Genomic DNA, 18,718 nt, shown 5'->3' with positions numbered 1-18,718 from the left:
GTCTAATTCACTCTGCTTCTTTGTCTGAATTTCCCTGCTTCTTTGTCTGATTCACTCTGCTTCTTTTTCTGATTCACACTGCTTCTTTGTATGATTCACTCTGCTTCTTTCTCTGATTCACTCTGCTTCTTTCTCTGATTCACACTGATTATTTCTCTGATTCACTCTGCTTCTATGTCTGATTCACTCTGCTTCTTTCTCTTATTCACTCTGCTTCTTTCTCTGATTCACTCTGATTCTTTGTCTGATTCACTCTGCTTCTTTGTCTGATTCACTCTGCTTCTTTGTCTGATTCACTCTGCTTCTTTCTCTGATTCACTCTGCTTCTTTCTCTGATTCACTCTGATTCTTTGTCTGATTCACTCTGCTTCTTTGTCTGATTCACTCTGCTTCTATCTCTGATTCACTCTGCTTCTTTTTCTTATTCACTCTGCTTCTTTCTCTGATTCACTCTGCTTCTTTCTCTTATTCACTCTGCTTGTTTGTCTGATTCACTCTGCTTATTTTTCCAATTCACTCTGCTTCTTTGTCTGATTCACTCTGCTTCTTTCTCTGATTCACTCTGCTTGTTTGTCTGATTCACTCTGCTTATTTTTCTGATACACTCTGCTTCTATGTCTGATTCACTCTGCTTCTTTGTCTGATTCACTCTGCTTATTTTTCTGATACACTCTGCTTCTATGTCTGATTCACTCTGCTTCTTTCTCTGATTCACTCTGCTTCTTTCTCTGATTCACTCTACTTGTTTGTCTGATTCACTCTGCTTATTTTTCTGATTCACTCTGCTTCTATGTCTGATTCACTCTGCTTCTTTCTCTGATTCACTCTGCTTCTTTGTCTGATTCACTCTGCTTCTTTTTCTGATTCACTCTGATTCTTTGTCTGATTCACTCTGCTTCTTTCTCTGATTCACTCTGCTTCTTTCTCTCAATCTCCCTCTGTGAACTATTAGATTGCATTTGTTATAAAAAAATTGGGCCTCAAGGTCTGTCTTCAGTAACCTCTTAGAGACAGGGCCTGTATATCTGTCCTCAGTAACATCTTAGAGACATCTTTGTCTGATTCACTCTGCTTCTATCTCTGATTCACTCTGCTTCTTTTTCTTATTCACTCTGCTTCTTTCTCTGATTCACTCTGCTTCTTTCTCTTATTCACTCTGCTTGTTTGTCTGATTCACTCTGCTTATTTTTCCAATTCACTCTGCTTCTATGTCTGATTCACTCTGCTTCTTTCTCTTATTCACTCTGCTTCTTTCTCTTATTCACTCTGCTTCTTTCTCTGATTCACTCTGCTTATTTTTCTGATTCACTCTACTTCTATGTCTGATTCACTCTGCTTCTTTCTCTTATTCACTCTGCTTCTTTGTCTGATTCACTCTGCTTCTTTGTCTGATTCACTCTGCTTCTTTCTCTGATTCACTCTGCTTCTTTCTCTGATTCACTCTGATTCTTTGTCTGATTCACTCTGCTTCTTTGTCTGATTCACTCTGCTTATTTTTCTGATACACTCTGCTTCTATGTCTGATTCACTCTGCTTCTTTGTCTGATTCACTCTGCTTATTTTTCTGATACACTCTGCTTCTATGTCTGATTCACTCTGCTTCTTTCTCTGATTCACTCTGCTTCTTTCTCTGATTCACTCTACTTGTTTGTCTGATTCACTCTGCTTATTTTTCTGATTCACTCTGCTTCTATGTCTGATTCACTCTGCTTCTTTCTCTGATTCACTCTGCTTCTTTGTCTGATTCACTCTGCTTCTTTTTCTGATTCACTCTGCTTCTTTGTCTGATTCACTCTGCTTCTTTCTCTGATTCACTCTGCTTCTTTCTCTCAATCTCCCTCTGTGAACTATTAGATTGCATTTGTTATAAAAAAATTGGGCCTCAAGGTCTGTCTTCAGTAACCTCTTAGAGACAGGGCCTGTATATCTGTCCTCAGTAACATCTTAGAGACATCTTTGTCTGATTCACTCTGCTTCTATCTCTGATTCACTCTGCTTCTTTTTCTTATTCACTCTGCTTCTTTCTCTGATTCACTCTGCTTCTTTCTCTTATTCACTCTGCTTGTTTGTCTGATTCACTCTGCTTATTTTTCCAATTCACTCTGCTTCTATGTCTGATTCACTCTGCTTCTTTCTCTTATTCACTCTGCTTCTTTCTCTTATTCACTCTGCTTCTTTCTCTGATTCACTCTGCTTATTTTTCTGATTCACTCTACTTCTATGTCTGATTCACTCTGCTTCTTTCTCTTATTCACTCTGCTTCTTTGTCTGATTCACTCTGCTTCTTTGTCTGATTCACTCTGCTTCTTTCTCTGATTCACTCTGCTTCTTTCTCTGATTCACTCTGATTCTTTGTCTGATTCACTCTGCTTCTTTGTCTGATTCACTCTGCTTCTATCTCTGATTCACTCTGCTTCTTTTTCTTATTCACTCTGCTTCTTTCTCTGATTCACTCTGCTTCTTTCTCTTATTCACTCTGCTTGTTTGTCTGATTCACTCTGCTTATTTTTCCAATTCACTCTGCTTCTATGTCTGATTCACTCTGCTTCTTTCTCTGATTCACTCTGCTTGTTTGTCTGATTCACTCTGCTTATTTTTCTGATACACTCTGCTTCTATGTCTGATTCACTCTGCTTCTTTGTCTGATTCACTCTGCTTATTTTTCTGATACACTCTGCTTCTATGTCTGATTCACTCTGCTTCTTTCTCTGATTCACTCTGCTTCTTTCTCTGATTCACTCTGCTTGTTTGTCTGATTCACTCTGCTTATTTTTCCAATTCACTCTGCTTCTATGTCTGATTCACTCTGCTTCTTTCTCTGATTCACTCTGCTTGTTTGTCTGATTCACTCTGCTTATTTTTCTGATACACTCTGCTTCTATGTCTGATTCACTCTGCTTCTTTCTCTGATTCACTCTGCTTCTTTGTCTGATTCACTCTGCTTCTTTGTCTGATTCACTCTGCTTCTTTCTCTGATTCACTCTGCTTCTTTGTCTGATTCACTCTGCTTCTTTTTCTGATTCACTCTGCTTCTTTCTCTGATTCACTCTGCTTCTTTCTCTCAATCTCCCTCTGTGAACTATTAGATTGCATTTGTTATAAAAAAATTGGGCCTCAAGGTCTGTCTTCAGTAACCTCTTAGAGACAGGGCCTGTATATCTGTCCTCAGTAACATCTTAGAGACATCTTTGTCTGATTCACTCTGCTTCTATCTCTGATTCACTCTGCTTCTTTTTCTTATTCACTCTGCTTCTTTCTCTGATTCACTCTGCTTCTTTCTCTTATTCACTCTGCTTGTTTGTCTGATTCACTCTGCTTCTTTATCTTATTCACTCTGCTTGTTTGTCTGATTCACTCTGCTTATTTTTCCAATTCACTCTGCTTCTATGTCTGATTCACTCTGCTTCTTTCTCTGATTCACTCTGCTTGTTTGTCTGATTCACTCTGCTTATTTTTCTGATACACTCTGCTTCTATGTCTGATTCACTCTGCTTCTTTGTCTGATTCACTCTGCTTCTTTCTCTGATTCACTCTGCTTCTTTGTCTGATTCACTCTGCTTCTTTTTCTGATTCACTCTGCTTCTTTGTCTGATTCACTCTGCTTCTTTCTCTGATTCACTCTGCTTCTTTCTCTCAATCTCCCTCTGTGAACTATTAGATTGCATTTGTTATAAAAAAATTGGGCCTCAAGGTCTGTCTTCAGTAACCTCTTAGAGACAGGGCCTGTATATCTGTCCTCAGTAACATCTTAGAGACATCTTTGTCTGATTCACTCTGCTTCTATCTCTGATTCACTCTGCTTCTTTTTCTTATTCACTCTGCTTCTTTCTCTGATTCACTCTGCTTCTTTCTCTTATTCACTCTGCTTGTTTGTCTGATTCACTCTGCTTATTTTTCCAATTCACTCTGCTTCTATGTCTGATTCACTCTGCTTCTTTCTCTGATTCACTCTGCTTGTTTGTCTGATTCACTCTGCTTATTTTTCTGATACACTCTGCTTCTATGTCTGATTCACTCTGCTTCTTTCTCTGATTCACTCTGCTTCTTTCTCTGATTCACTCTACTTGTTTGTCTGATTCACTCTGCTTATTTTTCTGATACACTCTGCTTCTATGTCTGATTCACTCTGCTTCTTTCTCTGATTCACTCTGCTTCTTTCTCTGATTCACTCTACTTATTTTTCTGATTCACTCTGCTTCTTTTTCTTATTCACTCTGCTTCTTTCTCTGATTCACTCTGCTTCTTTCTCTTATTCACTCTGCTTGTTTGTCTGATTCACTCTGCTTATTTTTCTGATTCACTCTGCTTCTTTCTCTGATTCACTCTGCTTCTTTGTCTGATTCACTCTGCTTATTTTTCTGATTCACTCTGCTTCTTTGTCTGATTCACTCTGCTTCGTTGTCTGATTCACTCTGCTTCTTTGTCTGATTCACTCTGCTTCTTTTTCTGATTCACTCTGCTTCTTTGTCTGATTCACTCTGCTTCTTTCTCTGATTCACTCTGCTTCTTTCTCTCAATCTCCCTCTGTGAACTATTAGATTGCATTTGTTATTAAAAAATTGGGCCTCAAGGTCTGTCTTCAGTAACCTCTTAGAGACAGGGCCTGTATATCTGTCCTCAGTAACATCTTAGAGACATGGTCTGTCTGCCTGTCCTCAGTAACATCTTAGAGACAGGATCTGTCTGTCTGTCCTCAGTAACCTCTTAGAGACAGGATCTGTACGTCTGTCCTCAGTAACCTCTTAGAGACAGGGTCTGTCTGTCCTCGGTAACCTCTTAGAGACAGGATCTATTTGTCTGTCTGTCCTCAGTAATTACCCTCTTAGAGACAGGGCCTGTCTGTCTGTCCTCAGTAACCTCTTAGACGTCCCCATCTTATCCAAGATGGCATAGCAGTCAGACGTCCTTTGTCCTCGTCTTGTCGTGTCCCGTGTATATATATTTACATCTTTTCTTCGCATATATTTTTTAAATATTTTTTTTCTTCTAAAAACTCAACTTCAAAACACTCTCCTGCAACCCGCCTCACCAATTTTCTTTTTTTTAAAGTATTATTTACCCGGAGCAAACATCAATTATTCCGGAGCTAGCCAGCTGGAGTTCCATCAGCCACTCCTGGGCTACAATCACCTATCCGGACCCGTTTTACTGCCGATGCGGAGCCCCACCGGGCCTTCACGACTGGACTACCGACGTTATCTGCCCGAAAGAGTTATCTAACTGGCCCCTCCGTCGCGACGTAACCTGAACGCCCATCTGCGGCCCGCTAATCGTTAGCTGTCTTATCGGCTACTATCTAAATAGGTCTATCGGACAATTTTCTTGGGCCACTATAACAATAACTATTTTGCCAATTGGATTGGTCCCCTCTACCACACGGAACCCCACTAATCTACCGACGGAAATGCACGAGGTGGCTAAAAACAGTCCATCTTCTGCCAGCTTGCTACTCATGGCCCGGCTAGCTGTCTGAATCGCCGTGACCCCAACCAACCTCACTACTCACTGGACCCTTATGATCACTCGGCTAAGCATGCCTCTCCTTAATGTCAATATACCTTGTCCGTTGCTGTTCTGGTTAGTGTTTATTGGCTTATTTCACTGTAGAGCCTCTAGCCCTGCTCATTATACCTTATCCAACCATTCAGTTCCACCACCCACACATGCGATGACATCACCTGGTTTCAATTATGTTTCTAGAGACAATATCTCTCTCATCATCATTCAATGTCTAGGTTTACCTCCACTGTATTCACATCCTACCATACCTTTGTCTGTACATTATACCTTGAAGCTATTTTATCACCCCCAGAAACCTGTTCCTTTTACTCTCTGTTCCGGACGTCCTAGATGACCAATTCTCATAGCTTTTAGCCGTACCCTTATCCTACTCCTCCTCTGTTCCTCTGGCGATGTAGAGGTGAATCCAGGCCCTGCAGTGCCTAGCTCCACTCCTATTCCCCAGGCACTCTCTTTTGATGACTTCTGTACCGTAATAGCCTTGGTTTCATGCATGTTAACATTAGAAGCCTCCTCCCTAAGTTTGTTTTATTCACTGCTTTAGCACACTCTGCCAACCCGGATGTCCTAGCCGTGTCTGAATCCTGGCTTAGGAAGACCATCAAAAACTCTGAAATCTCCATCCCTAACTACAACATTTTCAGACAAGATAGAACAGCCAAAGGGGGCGGTGTTGCAATCTACTGCAGAGATAGCCTGCAGAGTTCTGTCCTACTATCCAGGTCTGTACCCAAACAATTTGAACTTCTACTTTTAAAAATCCACCTCTCTAAAATCAAGTCTCTCACCGTTGCCACCTGCTATAGACCACCCTCTGCCCCCAGCTGTGCTCTGGACACCATATGTGAACTGATTGCCCCCCATTTATCTTCAGAGCTCGTGCTACTAGCTGACCTAAACTTGGACATGCTTAACACCCCGGCCATCCTACAATCTAAGCTTGATGCCCTCAATCTCACACAAATTATCAATGAACCTACCAGGTACCACCCCAAAGCCGTAAACACGGGCACCCTCATAGATATCATCCTAACCAACTTGCCCTCTAAATACACCTCTGCTGTTTTCAACCAAGATCTCAGCGATCACTGCCTCATTGCCTGCATCCGTAATGGGTCAGTGGTCAAACGACCACTCATCACTGTCAAACGCTCCCTGAAACACTTCAGCGGGCAGGCCTTTCTAATCGACCTGGCCCGGGTATCCTGGAAGGATATTAACCTCATCCCATCAGTAGAGGATGCCTGGTTATTTTTTTAAATGCCTTCCTCACCATCTTAAATAAGCATGCCCCATTCAAGAAATTTAGAACCAGGAACAGATATAGCCCTTGGTTCTCTCCAGACCTGACTGCCCTTAACCAACACAAAAACATCCTGTGGCATTCTGCATTAGCATCGAACAGCCCCCGTGATATGCAACTTTTCAGGGAAGTTGCATATCCAATATACACAGGCAGTTAGAAAAGCCAAGGCTAGCTTTTTCAAGCAGAAATTTGCTTCCTGCAACACAAACTCAAAAAGGTTCTGGGACACTGTAAAGTCCATGGAGAATAAGAACACCTCCTCCCAGCTGCCCACTGCACTGAGGATAGGAAACTCTGTCACCACCGATAAATCCACTATAATTGAGAATTTCAATAAGCATTTTTCTAGGGCTGGCCATGCTTTCCACCTGGCTACCCCTACCCCGGTCAACATCACTACACCCCCCACAGCAACTCGCCCAAGCCTTCCCCATTTCTCCTTCTCCCAAATCCAGTCAGCTGATGTTCTGTTCTTTTTGATGTTCTGTTCAATTATCTGGCGAAATTGTTGCAACCCCTATTACTAGCCTGTTCAACCTCTCTTTCGTGTCGTCTGAGATTCCCAAAGATTGGAAAGCAGCTGCGGTCATCCCCCTCTTCAAAGGGGGGGACACTCTTGACCCAAACTGTTACAGACCTATATCTATCCTACCCTGCCTTTCTAAGGTCTTTGAAAGCCAAGTCAACAAACAGATTACCGACCATTTCGAATCCCACCGCACCTTCTCCGCTATGCAATCTGGTGTCATGACGTTGGCCTGTGGGTAAGGTTTATGACCCCCCCATAAATACCTTTCTCCCTTCCCCTCTCTTTCTGACCCTACTGAAGGACTTGAATAGCCTGTGTTAAATATAGAGAGTCTGGGAACATCAAACAAATGGGGAAAAGGAACCATATTTTGGTAATAAAACCAGTTGGAAATATGCTTGGGACCGTAATGAGTATGGATGTCAGTTCGGTTGTCATCTGAGACATTATGACTGATGACAGGGCGACATAAACTGTACCTGAGAAAGTATACACCCTCTAGTTATCAGAGTAACATGGAATTGTTATGCAATTGAAATGTTTGATATTGAAATTGTTTGTTAGGAGATTAAATGTAATTTTAGCTTCCAAATGAGAGAATTGGGTTTTCATAAGGAAAGTGCCCTGCTTGATCAGTGGCCCACCCCTGTGAAGAGACAGGGGTTATAAACGATGAAACACATCCTTCCCCCTCTCCACTATATAAGCCTTTGACGAAAAGATAACCAGGTTCCAGTATGTGAGGTCTGCAGCCTCTACGTTAGAAGGACACACGTCAAGTACAGAACTAAGCCAACCTCAGCGTGAGCTTTGGTGGCGAATGGTATGAACTTTGAGCTTATTCACTACAGAAGTGATACTTCCTAGCCGTTGAGTTAGCAGCGGCCGCTGTAGACGGGGGCTAGGAAAGGATGGACGACGGATCCAGTCTAACAGACAGACAAAGATACCACCACGTATCCAATTTACCACCAGAGACATTCTTCCGAGGACAGGAAGATCTGTTGGCCAACCCGGCCAGAATCTAAATTACCAATCTACCGAAGCGCAGCTCAGAGTAAATATTTATTGCATTTTCCTTTTCCAAATGGTCGGTAATTTAGAATGCATAAGATAATGTATTTACGATAGCATAGCTTCTGTTTCTTTGTTCCTAAGTCTTCCCGCTCTTTCATTCAAGCCCAACCCCCTTTCCTTTGTGTAACCAGCCATCATGTATGACATCATTTGTATTCGGTGTATTTGTAATTCTGTGTGATTAGTTTAGGTATTTAGTAAATAAATAATTAAACCCAATTTTGTATTGCTGATTCAACTTGTTAGCCAGGGTTCATGAAGATAGCCAAGAATTTTCAACTTTCATTATGAGACTGAAAATAAGATAAGGGTTAATATTGACTGCTATCGATGTAAAATATAACTAAGTATTTTAAGAGTTTATTCGGAAGATAACGGCTCTATAAACGTCCTTCCGTGGTGCCCCGACTTTCTAGTTAATTACATTTACATGATTAGCTTAATCAGGTAATATTAATTACAGAGAAAGGATTTTATAGGTTAGCATGTCATATCACTTAATCCGGCATAGCCAAAGACACGACACCTTCGGCCGCCTCTCCTTCCAGTTCTCTGCTGCCAATGACTGGAACGAACTACAAAAATCTCTGAAACTGCAAACACTTATCTCCCTCACTAGCTTTAAGCACCAGCTGTCAGAGCAGCTCACAGATTACTGCACCTGTACATAGCCCATCTATAATTTACCCCAAACAACTACCTCTTCCCCTACTGTATTTATTTATTTATTTTGCTCCTTTGCACCCCATTATTTCTATTTCTACTTTGCATTTTCTTCCACTGCAAATCTACCATTCCAGTGTTTTACTTGCTATATTGTATTTACTTCGCCACCATGGTCTTTTTTTGCCTTTACCTCCCTTATCTCACCTCATTTGCTCATATTGTATATAGACTTATTTTTCTACTGTATTATTGACTGTATGTTTGTTTTTACTCCATGTGTAACTCTGTGTTGTTGTATGTGTCGAACTACTTTGCTTTATCTTGGCCAGGTCGCAATTGTAAATGAGAACTTGTTCTCAACTTGCCTACCTGGTTAAATAAAGGTGAAATAAAAAAATGTAAATAAAAAGAGACAGGGCCTGTCTGTCTGTCCTCAGTAAACCCTCTTAGAGACAGGGTCTGTCTGTCTGTCCTCAGTAAACCCTCTTAGAGACAGGGTCTGTCCATGTGCTGTTACCACGCGCTGACTCTTGGGTAGTGCTCTTAGGCACTGTGATGCTTATCTTAGCAACTCAATACCAATAGTTTTATACTGTAGGCAACAAAGAGATTAACAGAATCATATCAAATACTTGCTTCGTTTTTGTGTGGGTTTTATTCAATCCAGAACCAACATGATGAAAGTCATCAAGCTCGTGACTTATCTTTCTGGCTTGCATCAGGAACATTGCATACATTACATACCAACCCTTCCCTCCCTCCCATCTGTCTGTGAGCTCCTGTACCTCAGACCACTGGGATTAAAAACTACTGCTGCCAAGGAGCAGATCAACACACACACACACACACAAACACACATGTACACACACACTTCACACATTCACACACCCACTTCTTATCCTCAAACCGTAGCACAGATATGGGTTCTGAAAGTGAAATACCACGTAAACACACCAGCACACCACACTAATTTACAGAGTATATTGTGTGAAGTGTGTACAGTATGTATGCAGATGTTTTTGCTATGTATCAGTCACATGTCATTTGGCATTTCAGGGAATCAATGTATGGACCAGATGGGGGGGCAGAAAGGGGGGAGGTTATTCATTGACTGTATAAAGGGGGTGAGGGGTGAGTGGGGATTAGGGGGTATTTATTTACCAGCTTTCACTGGGACTCTGTGACTGACAGGGGTAAGAGCGTTAGAGATTAGTGGTGTTGTTTTGGGTTGGGGTGGAAGGGAACTCACACAGGATCAAAGTAAGCTAGGACCATCAGAAGAGGAACGACACACGCAGACACACATACAGCACACAGCACACACACCCATGCAGACGAGTGGTGTGATGCCAGTTATCAGAGCCCTGGGCTAGGAGCATGTTAATTGCTTTGTTCCACCGACAGGAAATTCTGAGACAGTCTTGGGAACACTACAGTTTTCCAGTTCTATTCAGTTACAGTTGCAGGCTATACATTTTACAAATAGATAAACAAATTAACAAACACAGATTCTATAAAATGTCTGATTTGTCTGAGTAAATGGTTTAGTACACACTGTCATGACAATCCAAAGCTGCAGCAACTATCTGTCCACCGTACATCAAAGAAGAATATCCTATACAGAACTCACACACACTGTAAGTAAAAGTGTTCGATACATACAGTAGATACAGTATATTTTCAAATTCAATTTCTTTGGTTTGATAGTTATTCTCTTGTGTTTGAACTCCATTTCCAAGTGTCCCCGGCGGCGGAGAGGCTGCGTTACATCCTGGGTGAAGATGATGACTTGCCAACGCCGACTCTTTTCACAGAGATGGACACACTGCAACACGATGGAGATGATATGGAGTGGAAAGAGTCTGCTAGGTACACACACACACACAAACACACACTTCAACCCTTGTGTTTCCACCCTGGAGTGTTTGCCCTCATTAGTTTGGGATTGTTGGGGGGCTTTGGGTGGGATTTGGGGGAGTTGTCAGTAGGGGACCTGTAGATAGTTTCATTAGAAGAGTGTTAGCAGTAGAGCCCTACAGTGGGCTACATCTGACTCCCCTCTATGACTCTGGGGGTTAGAGGTCAAACCCAGCATCCCTCAAGGTCGCAGGCTGGGAGGCAATAAACCAGCTGACCGACCAATCAATCAATATGTCAAACATTCAATAATGCACATGCATACACAGCAGAGCCAGAACGGAATTAAGCGGTGAAACAAAAACGACACCCTCTGGCTTTTGAAGAAACAGGAAATTGTCATATTTGAGTCCAGCAGAAAGTATTTCGTATTCCTCTATAGCATTTTCCTGTCTGCTCTCTCTACCTTACTCTCTTTTCTGTGTGTGTGTCGCTCTCTATCTCTCTGTCTCTCTTCCTCTCACTCCTTCTCTGTAGGTGGGTGAAGTTTGAGGAGAAGGTGGAGGAGGGAGGAGAGAGGTGGAGTAAGCCCCATGTGTCCACCTTGACCCTCCACAGTCTGTTTGAGTTGAGGACCTGTATACAGACTGGCAGTGTACTGCTGGATCTGGAGGGATACTCCCTGCCAGAGATAGTGGGTGAGTGTGTGTCTGTGTGACCCTTTGCCAAGTCCCCAACAACCTGATGTTGTGGTTTTCAGGGGAAATGGAAAGAGAACCTGTGACGAGACTTCCACTTTTGGACGTTAACAAGATAACACTCCATCCTCCTCCAAATTGACTGGATTGGTTGAACAGTGGAGAAGAGAACCTCCCCCGACAGCTTTTCTTCTTATTGTCAAGACCAGTATGCAGGGGATTTAGTTTCAGGCACTTATTTTACGCCTCCTAGGTTAGGTTAGTGTGACCCGGGCTATGTTCCCTTCTAAAATCAACCCATAGTTCCTGTGCACCTGTGGAGATCCGAGAAAATTTGATAGGTGTAAGCAATATAGTAAAGCTTCATCTTGCCCTCTGATAGGCCAGGTGGATGTGGATCAGAGGCGTTTGGTGGGAGGAGCTATAGGGCTTATTGTAATGTCTGGAATGGAATTAATGCAACGAAGTCAAACATGTGGGTCCATATGTTTGATGTGTTTGATACTGTTCCATTGATTCCATTCTATCCATTACAATGAGCACGTCCTCCTATAGCCACTCCCACCAGCCTCCTCTGAAGTGGATAGGGGGTAAGGGGTTGATCTGGGATTGAGACCACTCTGATCTCACTGTGACCAGTTACACCTGCAACCCGTTTGTTCTATATCTCACTCTGTTTCTCTATGTTTTACCCTTGAACTCTCACCCCTGACCCCAGATGAAATTGTGGATCGCCAAGTAGCTGATGGTCTGATTGGTCCAGAGCTGAGGGAGAAGGTCAGCTTCGTGTTGCTACGGAAACATCGCCACCAGCATAAGAAACCCATGCATCGCTCACTAGCCGACATGGGCAAATCAAACAATTGCCCCGCCAGTGAGTGTGTGCATCTGTAGGTCTGCGTGCATGTGTGTGTGTGTGTGCATGTGTTGAGTGATCTTGTTGATTTCATCTCTATCATGCTGATTTGACTAAAACAACAATAATAATTTCTCTCCTCTTTTAACAAATGCTTTCACCATCTCTTGTTCACTCCATCCATTTCTCTTTTCTCTCTCTCCTATCTCTCTCTCTCCCTCCCTCGCTCCTTCCTTACTCCGTCTCTCTCTCTAGGCCGTAGTCCCCAGTCTGTTCATAATGCCAGCCGTACTAACTTCAGTCGTAGTCCTAGTTCAGCCTCTGGCCTCCATCGTTCTACAGAAGACCTACGCGCCAAGTCAGGCAGCCTTGCCCGCCTGCGTGAGTGTACACGCACACACACACACTCAAGAGCACAGACACATAGACACACACACACTCAAGAGCACAGACACATAGACACACACACACTCAACGCACGGATCCATTAACACTCACGTATACATACAAACTAATACTCTTTCACCCTTTTTCTTATCTATGATCCTCATAGAGATAGGTGTTTTAATTGACATATCTAACCTCATAAACCAGTAGAGATACAGTATGTTGGATTACTGTGTGTGATTGCGTGCAAACTTTGGTCACACTGTACTTTCAAGAGCTCCCAGTACACAGTGTGTCAATTTGTGGATTGTAGGGTGAACAAGATGAGTTTGTGTGTGTGTCCTAACCAAGGTATTTTCCTGTTCTTTCCCTGCATATTAATTTGTCCCCACATCAATAATCAGCTTTGGGGGTAATGATCATTAGGTCTAATCGGCCACTCAAAGACACACATTCACACAATAACTAAAGCTATATTTAACCACATAGATGGGTTGGAGATGTCTACTATCCCACATATAAAAATACTACAGTTTAGAATTCTATAGTAAACTGTAATATAATGTAGAATACTATACTTCACACCGTAGTATCCTTCATGTAGTACTTACTATAGAATTGTGTAGTATACTGTAGAATACTATTCTCCACTCTGTAGTATCCCTCGATCGTGTAGTGCTTGCTATAGAATTTGGTAGTATACTGTAGAATACTATGCTCTACACTGTAGTATCCCTTGATCGTGTGGTGCTTACTATAGAATTTTGTAGTATACTGTAGAATACTATACTACCCCATACGGAAAAATTATATATTGACATATATATTAACAACGTGTATATACAGTGCCTTGCAAAAGTATTCGCCCTCCTTGGCGTTTTTCCTTTTTTGTTGCATTACAACCTGTAATGAATTCTTTTTTTAAATTAAATTTAATTTGGATTTCATGTAATAAACATACACAAAATAGTCCAAATTGGTGAAGTGACTTAAAGAATGCTGTACACCAGCAGGAACCCATCCAACTTGAAGGAACTGGAGCAGTTTTGCCTTGAAGAATGGGCAAAAATCCTAGTGGCTAGATGAGCCAAGCTTATAGAGACATACCCCAAGAGACTGAAGGTGGTTCTACAAAGTATTGAATTTGGGGGGGGGGGGGGGGGGGGGGGTGAATAGTTATGCACGCTCAAGTTCAGTTATTTTGTCTTGTTTCTTGTTTGTTTCACAAAAACAATATTTTCCATCTTCAAAGTGGTAAGCATGTTGTGTAAATCAAATGATACAAATGATACAAACCCCCCAAAAATCTACTTTAATTCCAGGTTGTAAGGCAACGAAATAGGAAAAATGCCAAGGGGGTGAATACTTTCGCAAGCCACTGTATTTACGTATATTTTGTACAAAGATATATGGACATATATGTTTATATATGTTTTCATATATGTTTATATTTAAATATATGTTGTGAAAATATATTTTGACAGCATATTGTGGTAGCTAGTAAAATATATTCCAAAATATATTTTATAAATATATGTTGCCATGTATTTTAATGAATGGAACATTTTACTTCTTAAGCTTCACTTAACTTTGTAGAGTTTTCCCCGTGGCCATTCTAGAGTTTTCCCCGTTAGTTAACACTATTAACATTTCCTTTTACTGTGGGAATTGTGATCGTATCAACGCAATATTAGCCACGTTCAATGCAGCATACCGAAACAAACAAACTATGACTTAGTATACAAAACTAACTATGAAAGATATTTTATTGTAGGTAGAACACATCAGAGTGGGATTCTATTGCATTGACAGGCACGACACAGAACCTTACTCTAATCTACACAGACCTGTGCGCCATAACCAATCAGAGCTGCATTAGGCCTCTGTGCAAATAGACCATTGCCATATATGGATCTGTGCCATTCACTTTGAACTGGACTGTTTTTACAGCATGAGCGGTCGTCAGTAGATGGCCTTATTTTGAGATCAAATTGAGAGCTACATGTAGCAACGTGTACACATTTGTACATTTGCTCATATCCTTTGCTAGTTAATGAGTTATTAGCACAAGTATAAATCATTTCTTGTCAGCAATGAGGAAGTGATTGCTTCCTGCATTTCTATCTTTGAAAAGCAAATCAGGTAATTTGAGAGAGGCTTTAATAAGCTAAGTAGCCAATAGGCAGGAGGTAGCATAATTTGCATAATTTGCCTGATTCTCTGTAATAATGGTGTGGGAATAATGATGCATTTTATTTTGTAAAGTGGTTTCTTGCATCAAACAACACAACAACATTTTCAGTCACCTCCTCATTGTCTGAAGGACAAGTAGATAAACAGGTTAATGTCAAGCCCTGCATGTTATTTTCTTCTCAAAAGTCTCATGGAATGTAGGCCTAGATTGAACACCACACATTGGCTGCTACTGTAGGCTGAATGATAGAACAGCTATTTCCATGTAAAATGTTATCGGATGCATTTTCTCCATAGTTTTTTTTAATGGTAGGTCACTCTGGGAGGCCTACATTATGATCAAATTGCCACAGTAGCCTACTTGACCATTGTTAAAACTAACTTAAAGCAGGTACAGCTGCAGTGTTTACAGTAAACGCGCTCAGCAGACCTGAAATTTGCTCAGTGACTGAACATTTTTGAACGAACATTGCTCACAAGTTGACAGTTACCCTGTGGATAATGCAGAGACATTCCACATAAGATGAAGAATTAGGGGTTAATGTTCATGAACATCAAACTGATACTTCCAATGCAGATTCCTTCCCCTCCAGTGTCCCCTGCAGACTCACAAGTTGACAGTTACCCTGTGGATAATGCAGAGACAGAGAGTCAGTAAAACAATTCCACACAAGATGAATAATAAATCAGGGGTTAATGTTCATGAACACATTTGAATTTCATTAGGAAATAGGTAGCTAAATGATACAAAAGACGACTTACATTGGCTGGGTCTGTCAATAGGCAGCTGAGGCTCCAGACCAGATGGATCTACTGCAGGAGGGAAATACAAGATAATATACTGCTCAAAAAAATAAAGGGAACACTTAAACAACACATCCTAGATCTGAATGAAAGAAATAATCTTATTAAATACTTTTTTCTTTACATAGTTGAATGTGCTGACAACAAAATCACACAAAAATAATCAATGGAAATCCAATTTATCAACCCATGGAGGTCTGGATTTGGAGTCACACTCAAAATTAAAGTGGAAAACCACACTACAGGCTGATCCAACTTTGATGTAATGTCCTTAAAACAAGTCAAAATGAGGCTCAGTAGTGTGTGTGGCCTCCACGTGCCTGTATGACCTCCCTACAACGCCTGGGCATGCTCCTGATGAGGTGGCGGATGGTCTCCTGAGGGATCTCCTCCCAGACCTGGACTAAAGCATCCGCCAACTCCTGGACAGTCTGTGGTGCAACGTGGCGTTGGTGGATGGAGCGAGACATGATGTCCCAGATGTGCTCAATTGGATTCAGGTCTGGGCCAGTCCATAGCATCAATGCCTTCCTCTTGCAGGAAATGCTGACACACTCCAGCCACATGAGGTCTAGCATTGTCTTGCATTAGGAGGAACCCAGGGCCACCCTCACCAGCATATGGTCTCACAAGGGGTCTGAGGATCTCATCTCGGTACCTAATGGCAGTCAGGCTACCTCTGGTGAGCACATGGAGGGCTGTGCGGCCCCCCAAAGAAATGCCACCCCACACCATGACTGACCCAACGCCAAACCGGTCATGTTGGAGGATGTTGCAGGCAGCAGAACGTTCTCCACGGCGTCTCCAGACTCTGTCACGTCTGTCACGTGCTCAGTGTGAACCTGCTTCATCTGTGAAGAGCACAGGGCGCCAGTGGCGAATTTGCCAATCTTGGTGTTCTCTGGCAAATGCCAAACGTCCTGCACGGTGTTGGGCTGTAAGCACAACCCCCACCTGTGGACGTCGGGCCCTCATACCACCCTCATGGAGTCTGTTTCTGACCGTTTGAGCAGACACATGCACATTTGTGGCCTGCTGGAGGTCATTTTGCAGGGCTCTGGCAGTGCTTCTCCTGCTCCTCCTTGCACAAAGGCGGAGGTAGCGGTCCTGCTGCTGGGTTGTTGCCCTCCTACGGCCTCCTCCACGTCTCCTGATGTACTGGCCTGTCTCCTGGTAGCGCCTCCATGCTCTGGACACTACGCTGACAGACACAGCAAACCTTCTTGCCACAGCTCGCATTGATGTGCCATCCTGGATGAGCTGCACTACCTGAGCCACTTGTGTGGGTTGTAGACTCCATCTCATTCTACCACTAGAGTGAATGCACCGCCAGCATTCAAAAGTGACCAAAACATCAGCCAGGAAGCATAGGAACTGAGAAGTGGTCTGTGGTCCCCACCTGCAGAACCACTCCTTTATTGGGGGTGTCTTGCTAATTGCCTATAATTTCCACCTGTTGTCTTCCATTTGCACAACAGCATGTGAAATGTATTGTCAATCAGTGTTGCTTCCTAAGTGGACAGTTTGATTTCACAGAAGTGTGATTGACTTGGAGTTACATTGTGTTGTTTAAGTGTTCCCTTTATTTTTTTGAGCAGTGTATTTTGCTAGAAATAATCTATCTAGACACCCAACCCTCACTAAAGCTAAACACATTGCTTGGCAAACCAAGAACATTTAACAATAGCTTTGGCAATTAAATTATATCTTATACATACAGTTGAAGTCAGAAGTTTACATTCACCTTAGCCAAGTACATTTAAACTCAGTTTTTCCTGACATTTAATCCTAGAAAAAAGTACCTGTTTTAGGTCGGTTAGGATCACCACTTTATTTTAAGAACGTGAAATGTCAGAATAATAGTAGAGAGAATGATTTATTTCAGCTTTTATTTCTTTCATCACATTCCCAGTGGTTCAGAAGTTTACATACACTCAATTAGTATTTGGTAGCATTGCCTTTAAATTGTTTAACTTGGGTCAAACGTTTCGGGAGGCCTTCCACAAGCTTCCCACAATAAGTTGGGTGAATTTTGGCCCATTCCTCCTGACAGAGCTGGTGTAACTGAGTCAGGTTTGTAGGCCTCCTTGCTCGCACACGCTTTTTCATTTCTGCCCACAAATTTTCTATAGGATTGAGGTCAGGGCTTTGTGATGTTGCTTCGATATATCCACATAATTTTCCTGCCTTATGGTGCCATCTATTTTGTGAAGTGCACCTGTCCCTCCTGCAGTAAAGCACCCCCACAACATGATGCTGCCACCCCTGTACTTCACGGTTAGGATGGTGTTCTTCGGCTTGCAAGCCTCCCCCTTTTTCCTCCAAACATAACGATGGTCATTATGGCCAAACAGTTCCCTTTGTTTCATCAGACCAGAGGACATTTCTCCAAAAAGTATGATCTTTGTCTCATGTGCAGTTGCAAACTGTAGTCTGGCTTTTTTATGGCAGTTTTGGAGGAGTGGCTTCTTCCTGGCTGAGCGGCCTTTCAGGTTATGTTGATATAGGAATTGTTTTACTGTGGATATAGATACTTTTGTACCTGTTTCCTCCAGCATCTTCACAAGGTTCTTTGCTGTTGTTCTGGGATTGAGTTGCACTTTTCACACCAAACACGTCTCCTTCCTTAGCCTCTCAGAAGCTTCTAAAGCCATGACATCATTTTCTGAAATTTTCCAAGCTGTTTAAAGGCACAGTCAACTTAGTGAATGTAAACTTCTGACCCACTGGAATGGTGATACAGTGAATTTTAATTGAAATAATGTGTCTGTAAACAATTGTCGGAAAAATGTATTGTGTCATGCACAAAGTAGATGTCCTAACTG

General features: G+C 42.1%; 1 protein-coding gene across 1 annotated transcript in view; it reads left to right on the top strand.

Moving 5' to 3' along the window:
- Positions 1 to 18,718, top strand: part of LOC106568526 (electrogenic sodium bicarbonate cotransporter 4) — a 58,966-nt gene that overhangs the window by 5,050 nt on the left and 35,198 nt on the right. The window contains exons 4-6 of the mRNA XM_082974594.1: positions 10,838 to 10,967; positions 11,493 to 11,653; positions 12,372 to 12,535. Of these exons, the coding sequence (XP_082830720.1) occupies positions 10,838 to 10,967; positions 11,493 to 11,653; positions 12,372 to 12,535 (455 nt within the window). The remainder of the gene's footprint in view (positions 1 to 10,837; positions 10,968 to 11,492; positions 11,654 to 12,371; positions 12,536 to 18,718) is intronic.

The sequence above is a fragment of the Salmo salar genome, chromosome 01 (genome assembly GCF_965601325.2).
Source record: "Salmo salar chromosome 01, fSalSal1, whole genome shotgun sequence".
Taxonomy (NCBI): Eukaryota; Metazoa; Chordata; class Actinopteri; order Salmoniformes; family Salmonidae; genus Salmo; species Salmo salar.
Note: the sequence above shows the minus strand (reverse complement) of the source record. Positions and strands in the feature narration are given on the sequence as shown.